This window comes from Pan paniscus, chromosome 4 (genome assembly GCF_029289425.2).
Source record: "Pan paniscus chromosome 4, NHGRI_mPanPan1-v2.0_pri, whole genome shotgun sequence".
NCBI classification, from domain to species: domain Eukaryota; kingdom Metazoa; phylum Chordata; class Mammalia; order Primates; family Hominidae; genus Pan; species Pan paniscus.
In genome coordinates this window covers 144,527,021-144,548,335 of record NC_073253.2, presented here as the reverse complement: position 1 = coordinate 144,548,335, position 21,315 = coordinate 144,527,021, and the positions used below count along the sequence as shown (strand labels likewise).

At 48.8% G+C, this 21,315-nt stretch overlaps 1 protein-coding gene across 1 annotated transcript in view; it reads right to left on the bottom strand.

The window, feature by feature from the left end:
• Positions 1–21,315, bottom strand: part of AFAP1L1 (actin filament associated protein 1 like 1) — a 69,882-nt gene that overhangs the window by 24,173 nt on the left and 24,394 nt on the right. Inside the window, exons 2-11 of the mRNA XM_003829047.6 lie at positions 17,938–18,066; positions 17,222–17,305; positions 16,345–16,442; positions 15,046–15,154; positions 11,179–11,277; positions 9,971–10,182; positions 7,463–7,642; positions 5,388–5,480; positions 1,688–1,781; positions 1,299–1,451 (exon numbers count right to left, since the gene is read on the bottom strand). Of these exons, the coding sequence (XP_003829095.1) occupies positions 1,299–1,451; positions 1,688–1,781; positions 5,388–5,480; positions 7,463–7,642; positions 9,971–10,182; positions 11,179–11,277; positions 15,046–15,154; positions 16,345–16,442; positions 17,222–17,305; positions 17,938–18,066 (1,251 nt within the window). The remainder of the gene's footprint in view (positions 1–1,298; positions 1,452–1,687; positions 1,782–5,387; positions 5,481–7,462; positions 7,643–9,970; positions 10,183–11,178; positions 11,278–15,045; positions 15,155–16,344; positions 16,443–17,221; positions 17,306–17,937; positions 18,067–21,315) is intronic.

Here is a 21,315-nt window from a genome sequence, read left to right as displayed (position 1 = left end):
TCAGGGTGACCTTGGGCGTGCATTTCTCTGAGTTTGTTTCTTAGCTGTGAAACATGGACTGATAATGGCATTCCTACATCTCTGCACAGCCTTTGGGCCACACCAACCTTGATGAAAAGGGCAGGAACTACTGCATATGGTGTATAAAAAACACAACTCTTTTGCCTTTTCTCCCCAAATCAAAACTGTTACTGAAAGATGGAAAAGAATGGATGATGCTGACACCCAGTGGCAGCATGTGGGAACAAAAATGTCTCACTCACATAATCTTAAAATTGACCAAGGCCCAGCTGCTATGTAGCTAATGACCCACAGGTTTAGAATTCCCTCTTAATGTTTTAGATTTAAATTTGCTTATTTTTACCATAACGCACTCTGATTCACTGATTACAAAATACTTCTTTGTAGCCATATATTTATTTATGTATTTATTTTTTGAGACTGGGTCTCCCTCTGTCAGCCAGGCTGGAGTACAGTGTCTCTATCACGGCTCACTGCAGCCTCAACCTCCCGGTCTCAAGTGATCCTCCCACCTCAGCCTCCCAAGTAGCTGGGATTACAGGCATACACCACCATGCCTGGCTAATTTTTGTATCTTTGGTAGAGACAGAGTTTCACCATGTTACCCAGGCTGGACTCAAACTCCAGGGCTCAAGTGATCCTCCCTCCTCAGCCTCCCAAAGTGCTGGGATTACAGAGGTGAGCCACTGTGCCTGGCCTTGCCATGTACTTTTATAATATTTTTTTCAGGGTTAGAATATTACTGCATATCCAAAATATATGATTTTTAAAAACTGGATTCCAGTACATGGAACGCTACATTTACATGAGCAAAATAATGTTTTCACCTTCAAATCACCTTTAATTCACATTGAATGCATTTTTAATAAAAAGTACCTAAATATTTTTCTCCAATAAATTTCCCTATAATATGGGTTGTTACTTATACACCTGGCATGTTCTATGCTGGAAAATAAGATACCCCTGTCTTGTTATTGTGGAGGAAACTGAGAAACTGAGGCCCAGAGATGGGCAGTGATTTGGGCTACAGTCACAGGGAGCACAGAAATACAGTGGTCAGCTGGCTTTTCCTTTGGTTGAGTGTCAGGGCCTCTGGGAAGGGAAGTGATGGGAAGGCCTAGAGTGTTAATGGAGTGGGGCTTAGCCTCCCAGTAGGCTTGGATTCCCTCCCCTGCCCCGGGGGTGAGGTGGACGAGGCATGAGGTCTCCTGGCCTCAGTCCCCGAAGCCCGCGCACACAGGACCTGAGCACCCTTCCTCCCCGTGCCCTGGACCCACCACAGCAGGGAACCTCCTCCTCGGTGGAGGACGTCTGCAGGTCATCGGCCAGTGTCTTCTTCTTGGAGAAGCCGATGATACGGGTGATCTTGCGGCCCGCAGCCCTGCTCATTGAGCCCTTCAGTTCTGCCAGGCTGCTCTTCTTCCCTTTGCCTGTTGGGGAAATGGGTCAGGGGAGTGGAGGGAGCCCCGAGTCCCACCCATCCTTAGTCTTCCTTGTGGCCTTTTCAGCCTGCATACAGGATGGGCCTGCAGCTCCAGGGATGGCAGGCCAGGTCACCTTACCCAGGTCTACAGAATGGTCAGAACCTGCTCTGCCGCTGTGTGCCCATGGGCAAGGCCCCGCCCAGTTCCAGCATTCCCCAGCCTGAGCCCCCAGAGGCTCCTACCGTGATCACAGGTCTCCCGGCGGCCAAGGGTAGAACAGTTGTCACCCACACCCACGCTGTCAGAATCTGAGGTCTGCTTCTCTTGGGACAGCCTCTGCGGAGGGACACAGGCAGTCCCTCATCAGAGGGCACATTCAGAAGTACCCAAATTTCCCTTTATTGGTTCAATCTCCCTCCAACTCCCCCAGCACATGATAATTAGCTAACAAATGTTTGTCAGCAACTATCCTGTGCCTGATACCATACCAGGTATTGAAAAGACAACCATGACTTAGATATGGTTGTGTCTTTGGGCAATTCACAGTCCATTTGGGGAGGGAGGCAATTAATTATAACACTTTGAAATGAATGTCTTAGGAATTTGGACTGTATTTGGCAGGTGACAGGGAGCTGGGTAAGTATTTAAGTGGAACACTCATGTAATCCAAATTGGTTTAGGAAGTTACTTCCAGTGGCATTGTGGGGACAGACAAGAGCAGACAAGACTGGAAGCAAAAGAGCCACTTAAAAGAATGTCATCCTGGTCATGATGAGACTCGACAAGAGCATGAACCAAGATGACAGTGAGGATGGAGAAAAAGAGATGAGCTGGCAGACATTTTCAAAACAGTCATGGCGGGACCTGGTGACCAGCAGGAGTCCATTATGATCCTAACTCGGAGGAGAGGATGGGAAGGGGACACACACCCACACACCCACACACAACATGTCAACAATTTCATTGCCAGCCCAAATTAGTTTTACTCATGACACCAACTCTAGACCATTCATCGATTCATTCATACAAGGTCCATTAAGTGTCTATTAGGTACCACGGGATGTAGAGTGGAAGCAATGATGACTCTCTTACCACTTACTAGCTGTGGGAATGTGGGAAAGTCCTTCTGTTTCCCCAAGGCTGGGTTTTTTCACTTGAATTCCACCCACTTCAGAGGGCTGCTGTGACGGAGCCAGCTCAAGTGAAGGCCCATGGACTGTATCATTTCTAACACCTGTGTGATGTGCTGCCATCTTTCTTCAAGAAGCTGAACTGTGCCAGCCACACTTGGGCCAGGATTAAATGACATCCACCCACTTAAGAAGGTGGAATTACAGAGCTCTGAGGCCCCAAAGCCTTTCCTGCCAAGATCCTCTCAAACCAGGCTCAGCTTATGCTTCACCATAAGCATAGCACCGGGGGACAGAGAGGACAGGAGATCATGTGCACCTCTCAGTTTCCAAAGGGCTGGAAACATGACAGCTGTCAGAAAGAGGACAGAACTGTCAAGTATAAAGAATCACCTCTTCAAATGGTGAAACAGAAGTTATGGCTCTATGTGTTCTGCAATGGTGTACAGATGGTAAGTTTTTCATCAGATAGAGCAAATAGAAATAGGTAATGTGAGCACTTTGGAAAGAACTCGATGGTGACACTGCAATCACATGATTCTATGGAGAACAGAACCACCAATATCACATCCTCACCCTCACTCTCCACCCAAAATACCACCCCCAACATTCTAGTTACCCTCCCTGTGGATGCTCAGCCACAGGAAAGCTCAACTCTGCAAGCTTGCTTCTCCTTCCCCTCTACACATCTTTCAAACTGCACCTCAGCATGCGCTGGCAAGTGCGTGCACACACACACACTCACACACACTGACACTGTCAACGCTGCTTTCCCTCCGGCCTCACGAATGGCAAAGGCTAAGTGAGGATAGGGTTGAGCTTCTCCTCCTGCATCCACCTGGGCACATGAGTACCCATCTTCCACTCCTGGTGACTCTGCCTGATCCCATACCTTTGCTTCTGTTCCCTCCCCTTGGCCCACCTCTGCCTCAGTGAAATCTTGCCTGTGCCTTAAGGCTCAACATAGGTGCCCGTCTTCCCTTACCCTTCTTGCCCCTCCAGCCAGCGTGGGCCCCTGTTCCACTCACTGTAGCTTTCTGGGGTACTCTAATAGGCTGGTGGGCTCTCCTTTCTCTCTGAGCTTAGCCATACTGGCCGTTTTCAGTTCCATGCTTCTTCCTGCTCCTGCAACTTTTCCCTCTGCTTACAATGCCTTTTCCTTCCTCTTCCCTGCTAATTTTTCATCTTCATCTGAAATGTCACTTCCTCAGAGAAGCCTTCCTGGGGTGCTGAGGCAGAGGCAGGGGCCCAGGGTACCTGGTACTTTTCCCTTCTAGCACTTACACAGCTTGGCATTTATAAGTCCATGTGACTATTTGATTCATGTCTGCTTCTTACTGAGCTGGAAATGCTGTGAGGGCAGGGCTTGCACCTGTTTGTGTTTGGACTGCATTTCAGTGGCTAGCATAGTTCCTGGGGTGCCCCGGATACCTGTCAAGCAGATGCTCAGGATCCTGGCCTTCAGAGGAGGGGCAGCACGGTCATCAAGATCTAGACTGTCTGGGTTCAAATCCTGGCTACGGTTCTTATTTACTATGTGACCTTGGGCAAATCTGTGTCTCAGCTTTCTCCTCTGAAAATGTACCTACCCAAAGAGTTGTTATGAAAATCACCTCAGCTAATACACATAAAGCATTTAGTACACTGCAGGGCATGCAGTCACAGTCTATAAATACTAGCCTTGATTACATCGTGCAAGGCCCGTGTCTGTGGGTCTTAACCCTTCTCCTTGACTGTAATGTCCTTAAGGGGAGGACTTGGGTCTGAGGCTCTTCGTTACCCACAATACCTGGCAATGTGTAGGTACTGGGACATATTTGCTAACAGCCTGATCAACTGGCTAATGACTGCTTCTCTCATGTTCCAAACAGGCACACTCCTTCTCTTTTCTTCTTCTTTTTTTTTTTTTTTAAATGAAGCTTTGCTTTTGTTGCCCAGGCATGATCTCGGCTCACCACAACCTCTGCCTCCCGGTTCAAGCAATTCTCCTCCCTCAGCCTCCTGAGTAGCTGGGATTACAGGCATGTGTCACCATGCCTGGCTAATTTTTGTATTTTCAATAAAGATGGGGTTTCTCCATGTTGGTCAGGCTGGTCTCGAACTCCTGAACTCAGGTGATCCACCCACCTCGGCCTCCCAAAGTGATGGGATTACAGGTGTGAGCCACTGCGCCCGGCCTACTCCTTCTCTTTCTTTCTTTCTCTCTCTCTCTTTTCTTTCTTTTTTCTGAGACAGGGTCTCACTCTGTTGCCCAGGCTGGAGTGCAGTGACGCAATCATGGCTCACTGCAGCCTCCACCTGCCAGGCTCAAGCAAGTCTCCTACCTTAGCCTCCTGAGTAGTGGGGACTACAGGCATGTGCCACCACACCTGGATAATTGTTTTGTAACTTTTTTGTTTTAGAGATGAGGTCTCACTATGTTGTCCAGGCTGGTCTTGAACTCTGGGGCTCAAGTGATGTGCCCACCTTGGCCTCCCAAAGTGCTGGGATTATACACCCTCCTTTTCTAATTGACAAATTTCAACTTATTTTTCATGGCACAGTTGCAATGTGACCTCCTCCTGTCCTGGCAGGGTGCATCACTCCCTCCTCTGGCTTGTACTGCACTTTGGGCACAGGCACTCGTTTGTTCATGCATTCATGAATTCAGGAGACATTTATTAAGCACCTACTGTTGTGCCAGCTCTGTGCTGGGCACCTACAGTTTGGCAGTTGCCTGACTTTCCCCCCAGCCAGTTAGTTCCCCTGGGGTTGAGCCCGTGTTGAGTGGCTACTGCCTGGCCCGGGGAAGACTTAGTGGAGACAGATATACCTTGTCCAGGTCCAACTTGCACAGGAGGACTGGGGATCTGGGGACCTCCACTCCCTCAGCTCCCCCAACTGGCTTGCTCACTTCTCGGATGACCTGTGAAGAGGACACACAGCTGTGAATGGGTGGGCAGGGAAGCTGTTGATGCAAAGGAAGAATGGGGTCTGTGTGGTGAATGCTGTAGAACAGAGGGTCAGGGCCACTGTGGGGAAGAGATGGGCTGACACAGCCACCTGCATATGTATGGGGCACACTGGGGTTTGTAAAGGCTTTCTCCCATATCTGTCCCCTGGGTTGAAAAGATACAAGGATGGGGACCAAGAGGCTTATTGCTAATTAGTTGTGTGGTCTTGGAAGAGCCACTTCCCTGCTCTGGGCCTCAGCATCCACATCTGCAACATGGGAATATACTAGTCCTCTGCTCTGCTTCCCTCCTTGGGTTGCCTGAGGACAGTGTGACCGTGGATGCGAAGAGTGATGGGAACCATAAAGCCTCACAAGCGTGAGGGACCTGCTTCTGTGACCATGTGCACCTTTACAGCAACCTGTAGGGCAGCTGGACTTATCACCTCCATCTCCTAAAGGCAACTGCTCACTTGCCAAGGCCACACAGCAATAAGCATGAGATCAGGAAATAATCACAGCCACCATTTGTTGCTCACCTAACTGGTGGCTTTCTGTGGATTATCCCATTTTATCCCCTACCAGCCTTGTAATGAGTTACAGCTTAAGATGATGAGCCTCGCAGAGGGGAAGCCACCTGTTAGGTGGCAGCAGAGCCAGAAACTAAATGCAGGCAGTTCAGCTGCCCACTGTTAACCTCTGGGCTAACGGCCGCCCAGGATCAATGTCAAGGCAAGTCTCTTTTAACTCCAGTCTAGGGATCCGTCTGCCGACCCAACCAGCTCGTGGAGGGTACAGGCTCCCCCAGCAGGCAGGTTCTCTCCCTTCCTTCCCTCCTGAGACAAAGGGGTAATGAGAAACACCAAATGTTCCATCATGGGGGCTGGTTATCACAGGAAGGAAGGGGCTGGGTAGAGAGGGAGGTGTTTGGTTTCATTGTTCCAGCAGGAAGATCAGAGGAGGAAAGGACGGTGTCAGAGTGAAGTAGAGGCGGTGCAAGGATGGGGTCTGCTGTAAAGGAATGGGGGGTGGGGCATCGCAGTCATCACAACAGTAGTTACTGACAGTTACCACACACTCACTGCCTGGCAGGCGCTGTGCCAAGTGCTCTCCAGAATCCTTCCAAGGACCATTTCACAGATGAAAAAAACAGGCACAGAGGGGCAAAGTCATTTGCAGAAGGTCACACAGCCAGTAAGTGCCCTTTAGGCCTGGGGCTTGCACTCCAGTATGGGTGCCACAAAGTCCCCTCTCCCATGTCATCACTATGTCATCCTGCCTATGGCCTTTGGAGTAGATTTACTTCTTAGCTTCAAATTCTGGCTCCCACCACTTTGGTTGTGTGACGTTTGGCAAGTCACATAAGTTCTCAAAGCTGTGTCTTAGTTTCCTCATCTGCGAAATGGGAACAATAATATTTTGTCCCATTTTCAAGCAGAAATGAGGTCATGTATGTAAAGCTCTTGGCACAATGCATGGTACAAAGTAAGTGCTCATTTTGTGGTGACTCTTATTGTTCCGTGTAGCTACAGAGGCAGAAACTGGCCCATGGGTGGTCATTACAAAGATGTACGTTTCAAGGCAAGGAAGGATTTTTCCTTTGTTGTTGTTGTTGTTTTAAGAATTCACTGGTCTAATGATGAAATCAGCTTCCTTTGTACATACTAAGCCTCCAGTTGCAGGAGGTATACAAGCGCAGGCTGAATAAGCCCACAGTAAGGATTTGGAAAGGGAATTCAAATAACCAGAAGGGACACAGGTCTCCAGCATGAAGTCTGCCTCTTGGAGATATCCGAGGCCCATTTCCATACATAAGCCCTAGCCACGCACAGGGCACTTGGGCTCAGGCACTGAGCAAGAGGCTCTTCCAGGGACAGGAGCCAGCTCTACTGAGGGCTGGCTTGGGGAAGAGAGAAAGGGTGAGAAGGCGGGAAGGTCAGGTGCAGGCCACGCACCTTCAGCCACTCCTCGGCCTGCTCTCGGCTCTGCAGTGCCAGCACCAAGACCTCGGTAGCCCCCTGGGTGAAACGCAGCTCGTGCCTCTTGTGCCGGCTGTCCTTGGGCACGTAGATGATGCTGCAGGTATCCAGTGCCAACCTCAGATGTGGCTGCTGATCCTTGGAGCTTTTGTAACACTGGACAGGGAGAGAAACACATCAAGATCTTCTGAAGTAGAGGGTAGAGGAGGGAGACATCCTTACACAAAAGCTCGGGGGAAGCCCGACCTCCCTTTAGAGACCTCCCCGACCCAGCCTAGCCATGGGCACTGTGTGAGGATAGCTGAAGGGTCCAGGGTGTTCACCCTGGAAGAGAAGCCTGGGAGGAGGCATCTTTGGGCAATTTTCAGTCACAACTACCTATTTAGGAAGAGGCAGAATGTAGCACAATCCTAGGAAGACCAGGTTAGCCTAAAGAACCAGAGAAGAAATGGGCTGGCTCGGGAGGAAGCCAGTTAAAAATCTATCTGGCAGGAATTTGGGAGACAATTCTAACAGCGTTGGAGGGTTGGCCTTGGGAAGTCAATAGTTTACGAATAATGATTCTCACTTCCCCATTTTTTTAATGAGCCCGGTATCACCTTCATAACAGAGCCAGTCAATGATATTACGAAAAGAGAAAATTATAGGCTAATTTCTCTCATAACCCAATCACAAAAGCCCTGAACAAAATGCTAGCAATTGGATTCCAGACGTATATAAAAAGCAGCTACATCAAGACCAAGTGGGGTTTATTCTAGGAACGCAAGAGCGGTTTAACATTCAAAGATCAACTGTATTATTAATCATATGAATAGAAAAAAAGGCCAGAAATCACATATCTGAATAGAGCTAGAAAAAGTATTTGATAAAATTCAGCATCCATTTAAGTGAACTAAGAATAGAGGGATCTCCTTAATGTAATAATAAGGAACATTTTCATCTACCAACAACCCACAGCAAATGTCATCCTGAATGGTAAATTATTATTATTATTATGTTTAGAGACTGGGTCTTGCTTTATCACCCACGCTGGAGTGCAGTGCTGTGATCATAGCTCACTGCAGCTTCAAACTCCCAGGCTCAAGCAATCTTCCTGCCTCAGACTCCTAAGTAGCTGGGACTACAGGTGCATACCACTATGCCTGGCTAATTAAAAAACATTTTTTTTTTTTTTTTTTTGGTAGAGACGGAGTTTTGCTTTGTTGCCCAGGCTGGTTTCGAACTCCTAGCTTCAAGTGATCCTCCTGCCTCAGCCTCCCAAAGTGCTGGAAAAACAGGCATGAGCCACCATACTCAGCCTTAACAATGACTTCCCTTTTGAGCTCTAGACTGAGACAAGGATGCCTGGTCTCCCACTTCTGTTTGCATTGTGCTTGAGGTCCTAGCTACTGCAATATGTGGAGAAAAATATAGAAGGGGTAGGATTGGAAAGAGGATGGTCATGTCCCCTGGACTAGTGCCGCCCTGGAGTGAGAAAAGGTCATGACCTTTTCTCAAGGCTTGTCAACAGATTTCTGGGGAGAGAAGCTATTCTTTTTCTGAAATTATGTTTATCCTCTTACTTTGTAATTAAAGGTGCTCTTTCTTTTATGAAATGATAGGATGAGAGATGGTAAATATAAAAAAATCCTTCTTAAAAAAAGCAAGTAATAGAACGATTGAGTTTTGTAGGGGATTCGTTTTATAAAAGACAGATGTATGGAAATGAGGGTGGAAATGTGTACACTAAAGCTATTACAATAGTGGTTATCTCTTGGTCAAGGAAAATATTGATGTTTGGTCAATAGTTTTTTTTAAAATCACTTTTCATTTGTTTTTCTCTAGTTTTATAAATAAGCACATTTACTTGCATAATGAAAAACAACAAAAATTTAAAAGTGATGAAAAATTCTGTTTTTTTGACAAAACAAAAACATGGTAAAGCCTGTATCAGGTCTTTTTTTTGGTTTTTGAGATGGAGTTTCACACTGTCGCCCAAGTTGGAGTGTAGTGGTATGATCTCGGTTCACTGCAACCTCAGCCTTCTGGTTTCAAGCGATTCTCCTGACTCAGCCTCCCAAGTAGCTGGGACTACAGGTGCACACCTGGCTAATTTTTTGTATTTTTAGTAGAGATGGGGTTTCACCATGTTGGCCAGGCTGGTCTTGAACTCCTGACCTCAAGTGATCCACCTGCCTTGGCCTCTAAAAGTGCTGGGATTACAGGTGTAAGCCACCGTGCCTAGCCCAGGTCTTTAAATTTGAGAGAGAGAGAGAGAGAGAGAGAGAGAGAAAGAGAGGCACAGGGTGTGTGTGTGTGTGTGTGTGTGTTTAAATTCTGCTCCAGTGGGGAAAGTCCTGATCTTGGGAGCATGGGGCCCTTGAGCTTCTGTGCACAAAGTCAATCCAGGTATGCCCAAGGCAGACATATCCGCATGTATGTAGAGACACACCCACATGCAAGTCCATGTGAGGCTGAGGCACATGGCTGCTGCTGACCACTCACCAGGAGCTGGTCCTCCCTGATGACCGTCAGCTGCTTGGCCCACTGCCCGAAACGCTTTTTCCGCAGCAGGAAGGCACATATCCTGCATTCCCTCACCAGGTGCATGGAGGCCTCCTCTGAGGGCCACTGGTGTCGGGGCTGCGGGCTCTTCCCTTCCTCCTCCTCTTCATCGTAGGACTCATAGGAGCTGCTCATTGCGTCAGAGTCATTATCTGCAGGCGTCACGGAAAAGGATCCATCACTGTGCCATCCTGGGGAAGCACCTTCTCACCCCTCTGCAGCGATCCCTGCCCTGGGGCCTGAGGCTAGGAAGGCATGGGCATTAGGCATGACACTGGTAATGACTAAGGCCCCTACTTTTTTTTTGGAGATGGAGTCTCGCTCTGTCACCCAGGCTGGAGTACAGTAGCGTGATCTCGGCTCGCTGCAACTTCTACCTCCCGAATTCAAGCGATTCTCCTGTCTCAGCCTCCCAAGTAGCTGAGATTATAGGCACCCACCACCACACCTGGATAATTTTTGTATTTTTAGTAGAGATGGGGTTTCACCATGTTCGCCAGGCTGGTCTCCAACTCCTGACCTCAGGGGATCCACCTGCCTTGGCCTCCCAAAGTGCTGGGATTACAGGTGTGAGCCACCACACCTGGCTGGCCCCTACTTTTGCACTTTGTTGTACTGATTTATCCCTTGCTTTGCGATCTTGGTTACTTCCCTTCTCAGAGCTTCAGTGTCCTCATCAGTAAAATGATCATAATAAATGACAGTACCCACTTCAGCCGGCTATTTGAAGACCAATGCATGGACAGTGTTTAGCCAAGTGTTTGGCACCCAATAAATGCTCAATAAATTTATGCTATTGTCATACCCCTTCATCTTGACATCTGTTGTCTCTCGTTATTCTCACAATAACCCAGCAAATCTCCATTTTATAGATAAGGAAACTTGAGGCTCAGAGAAAAGAAATTACTCACCTAAGATCAGTTATCAAAAGTCAGGGAAAGGGTTAGATCCAGGCCTTCTGACTCCCATTCCAGTGGTCTTTCCACTGAGTGCTGGGGTCACCCAAAACAAGGGTGTTGGGGCCTCTCTAGTGACCATGGTCTGGGTGAGGGGCTGGTGGGCACACCCATGCTAAGGGCCAGGACAAGGCCTGCTCTTTGCAAGGGCAGAAGCCCTGCCCAGCATCTGGACGCCCACCTGGTACTTACAGGAGCTCTTAAGCTCGCCGTTCACCCTGGTTGCAGGGTAGCTGCTGTCTGCGTCCTCATAGTAGCCATCCACAATCGAGTGTGAGGGGCTGCAGCCATCTGTGGGTTGTCAGAAAGAGCTGCACTTTGGAGAAATGCAGGCAGACTCCAGGGGCCAGGACTGGGGGAGACCCTGACACCCCTGCTCTACCTCAGGGAAGAGACAGCAGGCACTCTGAGCAGCTCAGGCCAGGGTGTGAGGCCTCCTCTCTGCATCTCATCTGTTCTAGCTCTCCACAGTCCCTCTGCTCCTGTCACCAGAAACTGCCCTGCCGGGCTGTCATATCTCCCGGCCTGTATTCATGCTGTTCCCTGTGCCCTCTGTCTTCTACCAGAGGACTTGTCATCCATCAAGACCCAGATCAAAGATCTTTCCTCTGACTTTCTCAGGCAGTGAGTGGTCAGCTCCTCCTCAACGACCCCAGAGCATTGCATGTGTGCATGGTGTGTGTGTGTGTGTGTGTGTGTGTGTGTGTGGTGTGTTGGTCGCAGCTCTGATTTTTGCACTGCAGGGAGCAATGTACCAGTTGCTTGGGCTGAGACCTTCCTCCCTGCTCTGCCTTCTTATCTTTTTCCACCTCAGCCCTTCCTCTTACTTCCTTCTAAACCTCTGGGACTGCAAAGAAAGAATTGGACTAGAGGAGATAATAATATCGTGCATAATAGTGACTACAACTACCTGTGCAGATTTTCACAACACCTTCCCATTTGGAGCTGGGAGGTAGTACGGTGCAGTGCTGGGGTTAGTGGGATGTCTCAAACTGTATTCTGTGTCAGAATCACCTGGGAGTTGTCTGAAAATGCAGACCCCTGGGCTGTATCTCCAGAGATTCTGGTTCATTGGAGTGGGCTGGGCTGAGGAATCTGCATTAAAAAATGACTATTTAATAGGAAAATTCTAAACATCCATAAAAATAGAAAATGTATTGGACTCCAATGAGTTGGGAAAAATTTATTCAATGATGTTTTTAAAAGGTTATTTTGATGCAGGCAGTCCCTGGAACATACTTTGAAGTTCAGATGGTTAAGAGCATGTGCTTTGGGATCAATCAGAGTTGAGTTCAAATCCTATCTCTATCATTTACTGAGTGACCTCAAAAAGAAAAGTCTCTCTGTATTTCAGATTCTTGATGTGGAAAGTGACATGAGCAATTCCCACCTTGGCTTAGTGATACAATGCACGTCAATTCTTAGGACAGCGCCTGGCACACACAATATGCTAAACAAGTGCCAGCTGTTATTACTGTGATTGTCTCCTTTGATACCCACAAGGCAGGGAGGTAGATATCAGCCCCATTTTGTAGACAAGGAAACAAGCCACACACAGTTTGCTGGTGACAGAGCCTGGATCAGAACTGAGGGTGCCAGCTCAGGGGATGGTGCACATCCCCCCTCCAGGAAGCCTTCCTTCGCCCAGTCCAACTCACTCTCACAGCACACTGCTCTTCAGAATGCTGCTCTGGGCTCCTAGCCCCTCCTGTGCATCTGTTTCCTGAAGACGGCAGCACTGACATTCCCAGTGACTGGGACACCCAGTTCTATCTCCCAAGTGAGGCTCGGAGCCCGCCTTTCCAGCAGGCACCCTGAGGCCTCAGATGCTGGACATCTCCTGGGAGGTGAACGGGGGGGTCAGATGTGAAGAAGGGAAGGGTGAGGGGGCATGGGAACACAGTACTCAGACACCTGGCAGGGCTGGACGCTGTGAGCGAGAGGAAGGATACTCCCTGATGGGCTTGGCGTGCTCTCCCTGGACAAGGTTCCTGGCCCTTCCTGAAGCCCTCCCTTTCCTTCTGCCCCAGGATTCCAGCTGCTTCTGGGAGGTGTCTTCTCTGCCCTGTCTGAGAGGGAAGTGAGTTCCCTGGGGAGGTGAAGGAGCCCCATATAGCCAATAGGCTTGACCTGGGATTCAAGGCCCAGCAGCACTTTGTTCCCTGTCCTTGAGTGTATAAAATAAAGTTGCCTGTTTCACACCCCCACAGCTGTTTGCGATAACACAGAACCTGAGACTATCAAGGCTGAAGAGGGCTGTGGATTACCTGATCCAAGCACCATAGCCAAAAGGTGCAATCAGCCCAAGGTCCATCGGCTGAGGAATGGATAAGCACAATGTGGTCTATCCGTATGGTGGGATAGTGTTCAGCCATAGAAAGGAAAGAAGTTCTGAGGCATGCTACGACATGGATGAACCTAGAAAACATGCTAAGTGAAAGAAGCCAGACACAAAAGGCCACAGATTATATGATTCCATTTATGTGAAATGTCCAGAATAGGCAAATCCATATGGACAGAAAGTGAATTGGTGGTTAGCAGGGGCTGGGGTGGGGAATGGGGAGTGACTGCTTAGTGGTATGGGCTTCCTTCCGGGGTGATGACAATGTTTGGGGACTAGATAATTGTGATGGCTGCAAATACTGTGAATGTACTGAATGTACCAAATGCCACTTGCTGGACAGCTTGAAATGGTGGAAATGGTTAATCTTACGTGTATTTTACCACAATAAAAAAATTCACCCACGGTAAAAAGCACAAACAGTAATAGAAAAGAGTATGAATGAAAAAAATATGTTCCCTTCACCCATATTTCTATTAATTTCCCGCAGGAAAATCCTGTTAATAGTTCCTTGCATATCCTCGAAAAATTGTTAAAACGGATGCATGTGTGTGTGTGTTTGTGTACACCCTATTTAAAAAAACAAGTGGAATTGTTGTATGCAGTATTTTGTGTTTGACGTTTTCAATGACATAATAAAACCGATCTGTCTTTGCTGATCAGAATTCATTTTAGAAATTTGATTATTTTTTGGTGGTTGGAGAGCATTCCACTGTGCTGCTGAATGACAGAGCAGCATCACACAAACATTATCTTATACAAATTCAACTACTCATGCTGAGCCATCCAAACATTAGGATGTAGTTTCTTATATGTAACGTTAAGTCCTTTTACCCAAACAAGTGACTTCATCTGATCTCTTCATTCAAAAGAACGTCCATGTGTTGCAATGCTGGAGGAAGCCGATGAAAAGACCAAAGACTCTCCTTTATGGCCAGTTTAAGGGATTTTCAATGGTAACTTGTACCAGTGCCCACTAAATTATTTTACTGCACCCGCCTACTAGTAAAAATATATACATATATTTATGTTTATTTTTGTATGTTATATATGTATATATAAACTTTTTTTTACAAATATGCTATTATCAGATTATAAATGCTACAAAACATTCACATGGAATTTATTAAAAGATATGTTGAATTAAATAGAAGTAAAGCTTCTGATATTTCTGCCTACATCATGTTATGAACCCCTGGGTACCCCTACTCTACTCTGACAACGTCTGGTTTAGACCACGTGCTTTTTATTTTACGCATTGACTCGATAACCTAACCCACCTATAGGAGGTCATTCTACTGAAACAATTTCACCACCCACTCAAGAGGAGCACTTGGGTTAGCAGTTTTAGTAGGGGGAACAGTATAGTGGTGGTCATCTGTGTAGCTGCCTCCTAGCACACTGACACGGTGCGTCTGCTTCCTCTTTCTTGTTTTAAGGGTGGAAGAACAGAGATCCAGAGGGCAAGGGGATTTTCCAAGGCCACACAGATCTGGGACTAGAACCTAAGCCCCCAGCCCCTGGGGCCCCACATATTGGTCCACCCAGGCTGTCACCGAAGAGGCCAGGTGCCCAGGGCGGCTTCTCCTAAGCCAATGGTGACATGGTTGGGAGGGTGACAGGCTTGCAGTTCCAGCTCCCACAGGACACAGAGGAACTTAAATTTGGCTTCTCAGGGACGGGAAGTCTCCAGCCCCACCAAGAGGACCAGAACTTACTGTGGGAGCTGATGTACTCAGGCGACTTGCCGGGTCCCAGAGGAAGGGCCTCTTCATAGTAGTCCTCAGGGGGAGGCTTGTTGGGGAGCGGTGGAGGCAGGTCGGCCGCCTGCAAGGAGACAAAAAAGAGGGCTAGGGGAGCGGAGCAGGGTAGGGAGAGAGAGGCTGAGGGAGAGGGAGGCAGGAGCTCGCAGAAGGCAGGAGGCAGTGTGAATGTGAAGCCATACCTTTTAATAGAGCCACAGAGCTGGTAAAACTTGAGGGCATATTTATCCAGTGATTCTTACCCCAATTTTTTTAATCATCAGGTTTCCCCTGGAATGTCCGCAAGTTTTGTGGACTGCCAAACAGTAGTAGTCATACTTTTTGCTGAGCACATGCAGAATTACCAGAAGCTACTGTGAGTCCTGCACTACTCTGTAACCACGTCTACACACACACGAGGTGCAGTAGGACAAGGAAGCGTGAGGCCTGTTCTTTAGTGAGGCAGGACCACCCGCAGCTGAGTGCTGAGCTACTGGGCCAGGGGAACCGTGGCTTTACAGCTAAGTTCTGCCACGTGTGAGTTGTGGGACATGGGTCATATCACTCATTCTCTCTGAGCCTCAGTTTCCTCATCTGTAAAATGGGGATAACAATTGTGCCAGCCTCATTCAGTTGCTGTCACCATGTAAAGGACATAGTAAGTTGCTAGTGACTGTTACTGTTGCTGGTGATGATGACAATGAATTATGCAGTTGACAGACAAAGCTTGTTGTGATTATGAGCCCCTTGCTCTAATTCCATGGCCCCAAGGTTGGGCATCCTATATCTGGTCCAGTCTTTCATTCTGTAGGTGACAAACTCAGGCTCAGAGAAAAGAAGCTACTCGCCCAAGGCTACACAGCAGAGTCATGGGGGTGGGCAGAGGTCACCCAGCTCCTGGTCCAGAGCTTTTTCCATAGCCCGGCTTATGTTATGCAATCAGATGTTGGGCTGGTGACGTCCTTCGGGCCTGAGGGCACAGATAAGTTCACCACATTCTCCCTGCTCAGCACAAACACTGTGACTTCCCAGTCAGGAAGGTGGCAAAATAAAGAATAAAAATAAAAATAAATAAGAAAAAAACCACACAGCGAGCACATCACGGGCCATTGAAATGTTCACATGGTGCTGCCTGTGCCCTCACCCACAACCCAAGAGAGACAACAGGGTCCAGAACCGCCAGGAGGGCACCACCCAGTGGGAAGGGGAGAGCTTCCCTTGCCTCCTCCAGAGGCACAGAGGCCCTGAGGTGTGGGAACCCAGGCCATGACTCACGTTTCTCAGGCGTGGGCTCTTGGCTAGCTCAGGGCTGGCTCCTTTGCTGGGCTCCCCATCATCCTCTGGCATGTCCCGAAGGTCACTCAGGTCACAGTCTACAGAGGGACAGGCCATTGGGCAAAGAAAGCCAAGGATGAGCAGCACACACCAGGGGAAGAGGGCTGGATTTGGGGTCAGGAGGCCTGAGTGTGATGTCGGGCTCCACCACTCCTCCGTTAGTAACCCTAAGCAAATGACTTTTGACTCTGAAACTCATCTGTACGCTGGCGGCAATGATGCCTGCCTTGTCTGTTTTCCAGGATTGTAGAGAGGATCAAATAAAATCATACTTGTTTTGGTACTTTGGAAATCTTTGAGGGTTATGCTATAAAGGCACAGTGTGCTCCCTAAGTCTATGAGTCCCCAAAACTCTCTCACCAAGGCTTGTAGCTTTCTTTCTGTGTTGAACAGAGCTGTCTTCCCTCAGGATAGGGCTAGGACGTCAGGTACTCTGCATGCAGTCAGCTCAGCTGCTCCCATGCCCATGGCAGCCACGCAAGCTATCATTTCTGCTGAGCCACTGCATCGCTCAGCCCAGTGTCTCAAGTGGCAATCACCTGGGAGTGGCCGGTGAGGAAACACCCTAATGTGCCATGCCTTCTTTGGACTGCATGGTCATCCCTACCATTCCTCAAGTCTCTGAGCTGAATTCCTATTCCTATGCAGACTTTGATTAGACTTTCAGAGCTGGCAGAGCCCAGAGGGGCCAAGGACTGGCCCAAAGCGACTTAATGATGCGATGTTAGAGCCAGGCCCAGCCCAGTCGGGGGACCCTTCTGCACACACAGGGAAAGAGGGATGGCTCCGTAGCTGAGGTTGGGAGAGGGTCACTTACCAAATTCTTCAAAGAGGGATTCCACGAAGCTGGGCCCCGAGTGGAGGTCTGCTGTGTTCACATACAGGTAGGAGACCTCCTTTGCTGTGAGGAAGAAGGGGGACATGCCAGCTGTGAAGGAGGAGGGACCAGGTCTCCCCCGTCCCACTCATACTTCTAGCCCACATGGGACACAGTACTCACTTTCAAAGCACATTCAAGTCCTAAATTATTTCACTGGTTTTCAAACTTTGTTTTAGTTTTTACACAGTTATTGAGGATCTCTTTCTCCAAGTAAAAGGATGTCCAGAAGCCCAGTATGGAAACAGATTACTGGGGCTGTCAGGCGTATGCTAGGGTGTGTGCATGTCATGTGTCAGGTGTGGTGGGTGTGTGAGGGGCTGTGTGTGTTGTAGGTCAGTGTGGGGGGTATGTGGGTGTGTGTGTTCTATGTGAGTGTGTGTGTTCTGTGTGTGTGTGGAGGGCAGGGGTGAAGGAGTACAAAGAGCACAGCCAGGGCTGTTGGTGGGGAGGTGGGGCCCCAGTGGACAAGGACATTGGGCAAGAGCTCGCATGGAATGCATTGGACGCTGTGTCCAGGGCTTAGCCTTCCTCCTGCGGCAGCCCCTGGGGGTGGGGGTGGGGCAGAGGGTTCCTGCATGTTCTTGAGTCAGTGAAGGGAGGTTTTGTTGTCCTACATAAGTGGAGCTCCTCCAGGCAGGCTGCTGGCGGCTGACCTGGAAGGGGCTGCAGGCTCTGCAGGATGGAGGCCACGGCCATCTTCTTTTCCAGGGTGGTATCGCTGAGGTACTCGTGGTCCAGGAGGCTGAGCAGCCCGGTGAGCTCTGGAAGCAGCTGCTCCAGCACTGCAGAGGAAGGCAGACGGGCACAGTCACAGCTCTGTGCCCGGGAGCTCGGCCCCCCACCACCTAGAGTTGGGCGGAAGGGGTCAGAGGGCAGGTCCGGGTGTGCAAGCAGACCCGGGGGCTCTCAGCTGTCCCAGACCTGCCACCCAGCTCCCGTGAGAGGGTCCTGCTCAGTTAGTCCTGTGGTGTTTCTCCGGGTCTCCCCACTCTACCTCAGATGGCCTTGGCCCAAGGACTGGACCTCCCTGGGCTCATCTGGCAACACTGAGCTCAGGCAGCCCCGAGCAGAGGCTCTCAGGCCTCCCTCTGTCCCAGATTGCCCTCTGCTTTGCTTGACCAGGGTCCTTTCTCACTGCAGCTCGAAGCTCAGCACAGGTCTCAGGCTGGAGCCCCTGGCCATCCAGGACACAGGCAGGAAAGAGAGCCTTCCTGTCCCATCAGTTCATGTGCTTCAATCTCTGGAACCTTCTGTTTCCGGTGCCTTGGCCACAGCCAAACTAAACATTAACCCTCCTCACTCCATGTTATCAGTGCCATTCTTTCTTTCCACGTGACACCAGTGCTTCTCAAACTTGAGTGTGTGTAAGAATTACCCGGGGATCTTGTCAAAATGCAAATTCTGATTCAGGAGGTGTGCGGTGGGATCCGAGATTCTGCATTTCTGATCCGCACCAAGCTGCAGCTGCTGCTGGTGGTCCTGGACCATCTGAGTTGCAAGATCCTAGAGCACAGAGTCCTTTAAGGACTTCAGTGTGCCAAGACCATGATGTCACTGATGTCTCCCTGTCCTGAAAAGTAACTTGGGACTTGGTTTGCCTTAGAGCCAAAGACCAGCTTCATCACAGTAGTATTGCCCTGCTTTGCAACCCACTAAGCATTTAGGCGTGATAACAGAAGCTAACCTGTACTGAACGATCATTATCAGTTATATTCAGCCCTTTTACATTTTATTGTCTCATTTAAATCGTATATCAAGTATTTTATTATCTTCATTACATGGAGGATGAAACTAAAGCTCCAGGAGGTTAAATACCTTCTCCAGGATCACACAGCTAGCAGAGCCTAGAGTGAAGCTGCTTTCTTCATTCTCTTCTTTTAACCACAGAGATATATTGACTCATAGTATTTTCTTTGTTCCTCCCAACAAGTTTTGAAGTAGGTCCCATGATCACCCCTACCTTTTAGATGAAGACACTAAGGCTCAGAGAAGATAAATAACTTGCTTGAAGTTACACAGAGGCAAGAAGAAAAGCCAGGACTTCAGCTCCAGCCATGACTCCTAACTCCATGTGCTGTTCCCCACCCTGGGCCCTCCTGAGGAACCAGGAGACACTGACCCGGAGCTGCAGGGCCTGGAGGTGTAGGAGGAGATACAGCACCTTGCAGAAGAGAACAGGCCGTGGAGCCAGATCACCTGGGTTCAAATTCAGGCCCTATCATTCACTAGCCAATCACTTACCCTATGGGTTCCTCAGTTTCCTCCTGTAAAGGGGGAGGATAATAACAGCACCTGCCTCATAGGGTGGCTGTGAGAATTAATGACACCAGACATGCAAAGGGCCTTGCCCAGCACAGAGTGAATGCTCACCACAAGTCAGCTATTCTTGCTGTCACTGAAGAATTTACTACACTGATCTGTGCTGATCCCTGAGTGTCTGCCTCCCTTGGCAGGCTGTGAGGCTCTAGCAGGCGTGGACTGGACTGTGACTCTCTGCTTCCTTATCATCTGGTCTGGGGCCTGCTCAGTGTGGGTGTTCTTCATGTGTCTGACAAGACAGGAATGAACAGATGACCACACTAGGACCTTCTTTTAAATATAAATCTTATGTATAGATAGTGACCCTTGTTAGGAAAACATGATGCTGCAGTCTCTCTGTGGCAAAATCCATCATCACCCCAAACTCGTTGACAATGAGCTGAAGGTTGATGTGGACAGCTCCTATCTCATGTGCACTCTCAGCTGCTGGACACTAAGGGAGGGGCTTTCTGTGCGTGTTTCCATCCAATCCCCAGGGCACATCTGTGAGCAGTCCTATTGGGATGCCTTTTTTTTCAGAAGATGACGCTGAGGCTGTGGCAGCTATGGGATAGTGGCACAGCTTGAGAGGTAGAGCCAGACTGATTCTAAGTCTGTGTGATCCCGAGGGATCAGAGTGGCACAGCTCTGGGGGGTCACTGCTTGCCTCCAGAGCCCAGGCGAAAGGCACCTGGAGGTCCTGCTGCCTCCAGGGCCTGGGCCCTGCCATATCACATAAACACAGGTTCTGGATGAATATGTTTCCCTCTTTAAAGCAGGTAATTATTTAAAATCATTTTAGCCAAACTTTAGCTGTTTTCAAGGAAATCTCTTCAAATGGAATAACAAACCTCTCTAGCGCCCTCAACAGACACACTGATATGGCTTGGCTGTGTCCCCACCCAAATCTCACCTTGAATTATTGCTCCCAGAATCCCCACGTATCATGGGAGAGACCCAGTGGGAGGTAACTGAATCATGGAGGTGGTTACCCCTGTGCTGCTGTTCTCGTGATAGTGAGACCTGATGGTTTTATAAGGGGCTTTCCCCCTCTTTTCTTGGCATCTCTCCTTGTTGCCACCATGTGAAGGATGTGTTTGCTTCCCCTTCTGACATGATTGTAAGTTTCCTGAGGCCTCCCCAGCCATGATGAATTGTGAGTCAATTAAGCCTCTTTCCTTTATAAATTACCCAGTCTCAGGTATTTATTTATTAGTCTTTATTAGCAGCATGAGAACAGACTAATACATACACTAAATGTTGGTTAACTCAATTCCAAAACATTTACTGAGCACTAACTATGTGTCAGCCTGGCCCCTGGGCGGGGCTTAGAAAACATGGATAAGAGATTGTTCCAACTGTCCCAATGCGCATTCTCTCTCTGTCTCATACACACAAACATGCGTATTCCCTCATAGGTAATTACTCACAAGGGAGGCCACGGCAGATGCAAGAAGGCAGCCACAGGTGGCCTGGGAGCCCTCCTGTGGCCCTGCAGCCACGACTCACATTCAAAAGCACATGATACCTCTCTGCTCTCCCACAGGATGTTGTGGCTCAGGGGTGCACTGGGCTGTTTATCCCTATACTGGTTATTCTGAAACTTTTTGGTATCAGGGTCTTTTTATACTTTTAAAAATTATTGGGCCAGGCGTGTTGGCTCACGCCTGTAATCTCAACATTTTGGGAGGCCGAGGTAGGCGAATCACTTGAGCTCAGGAATTTGAGATCAG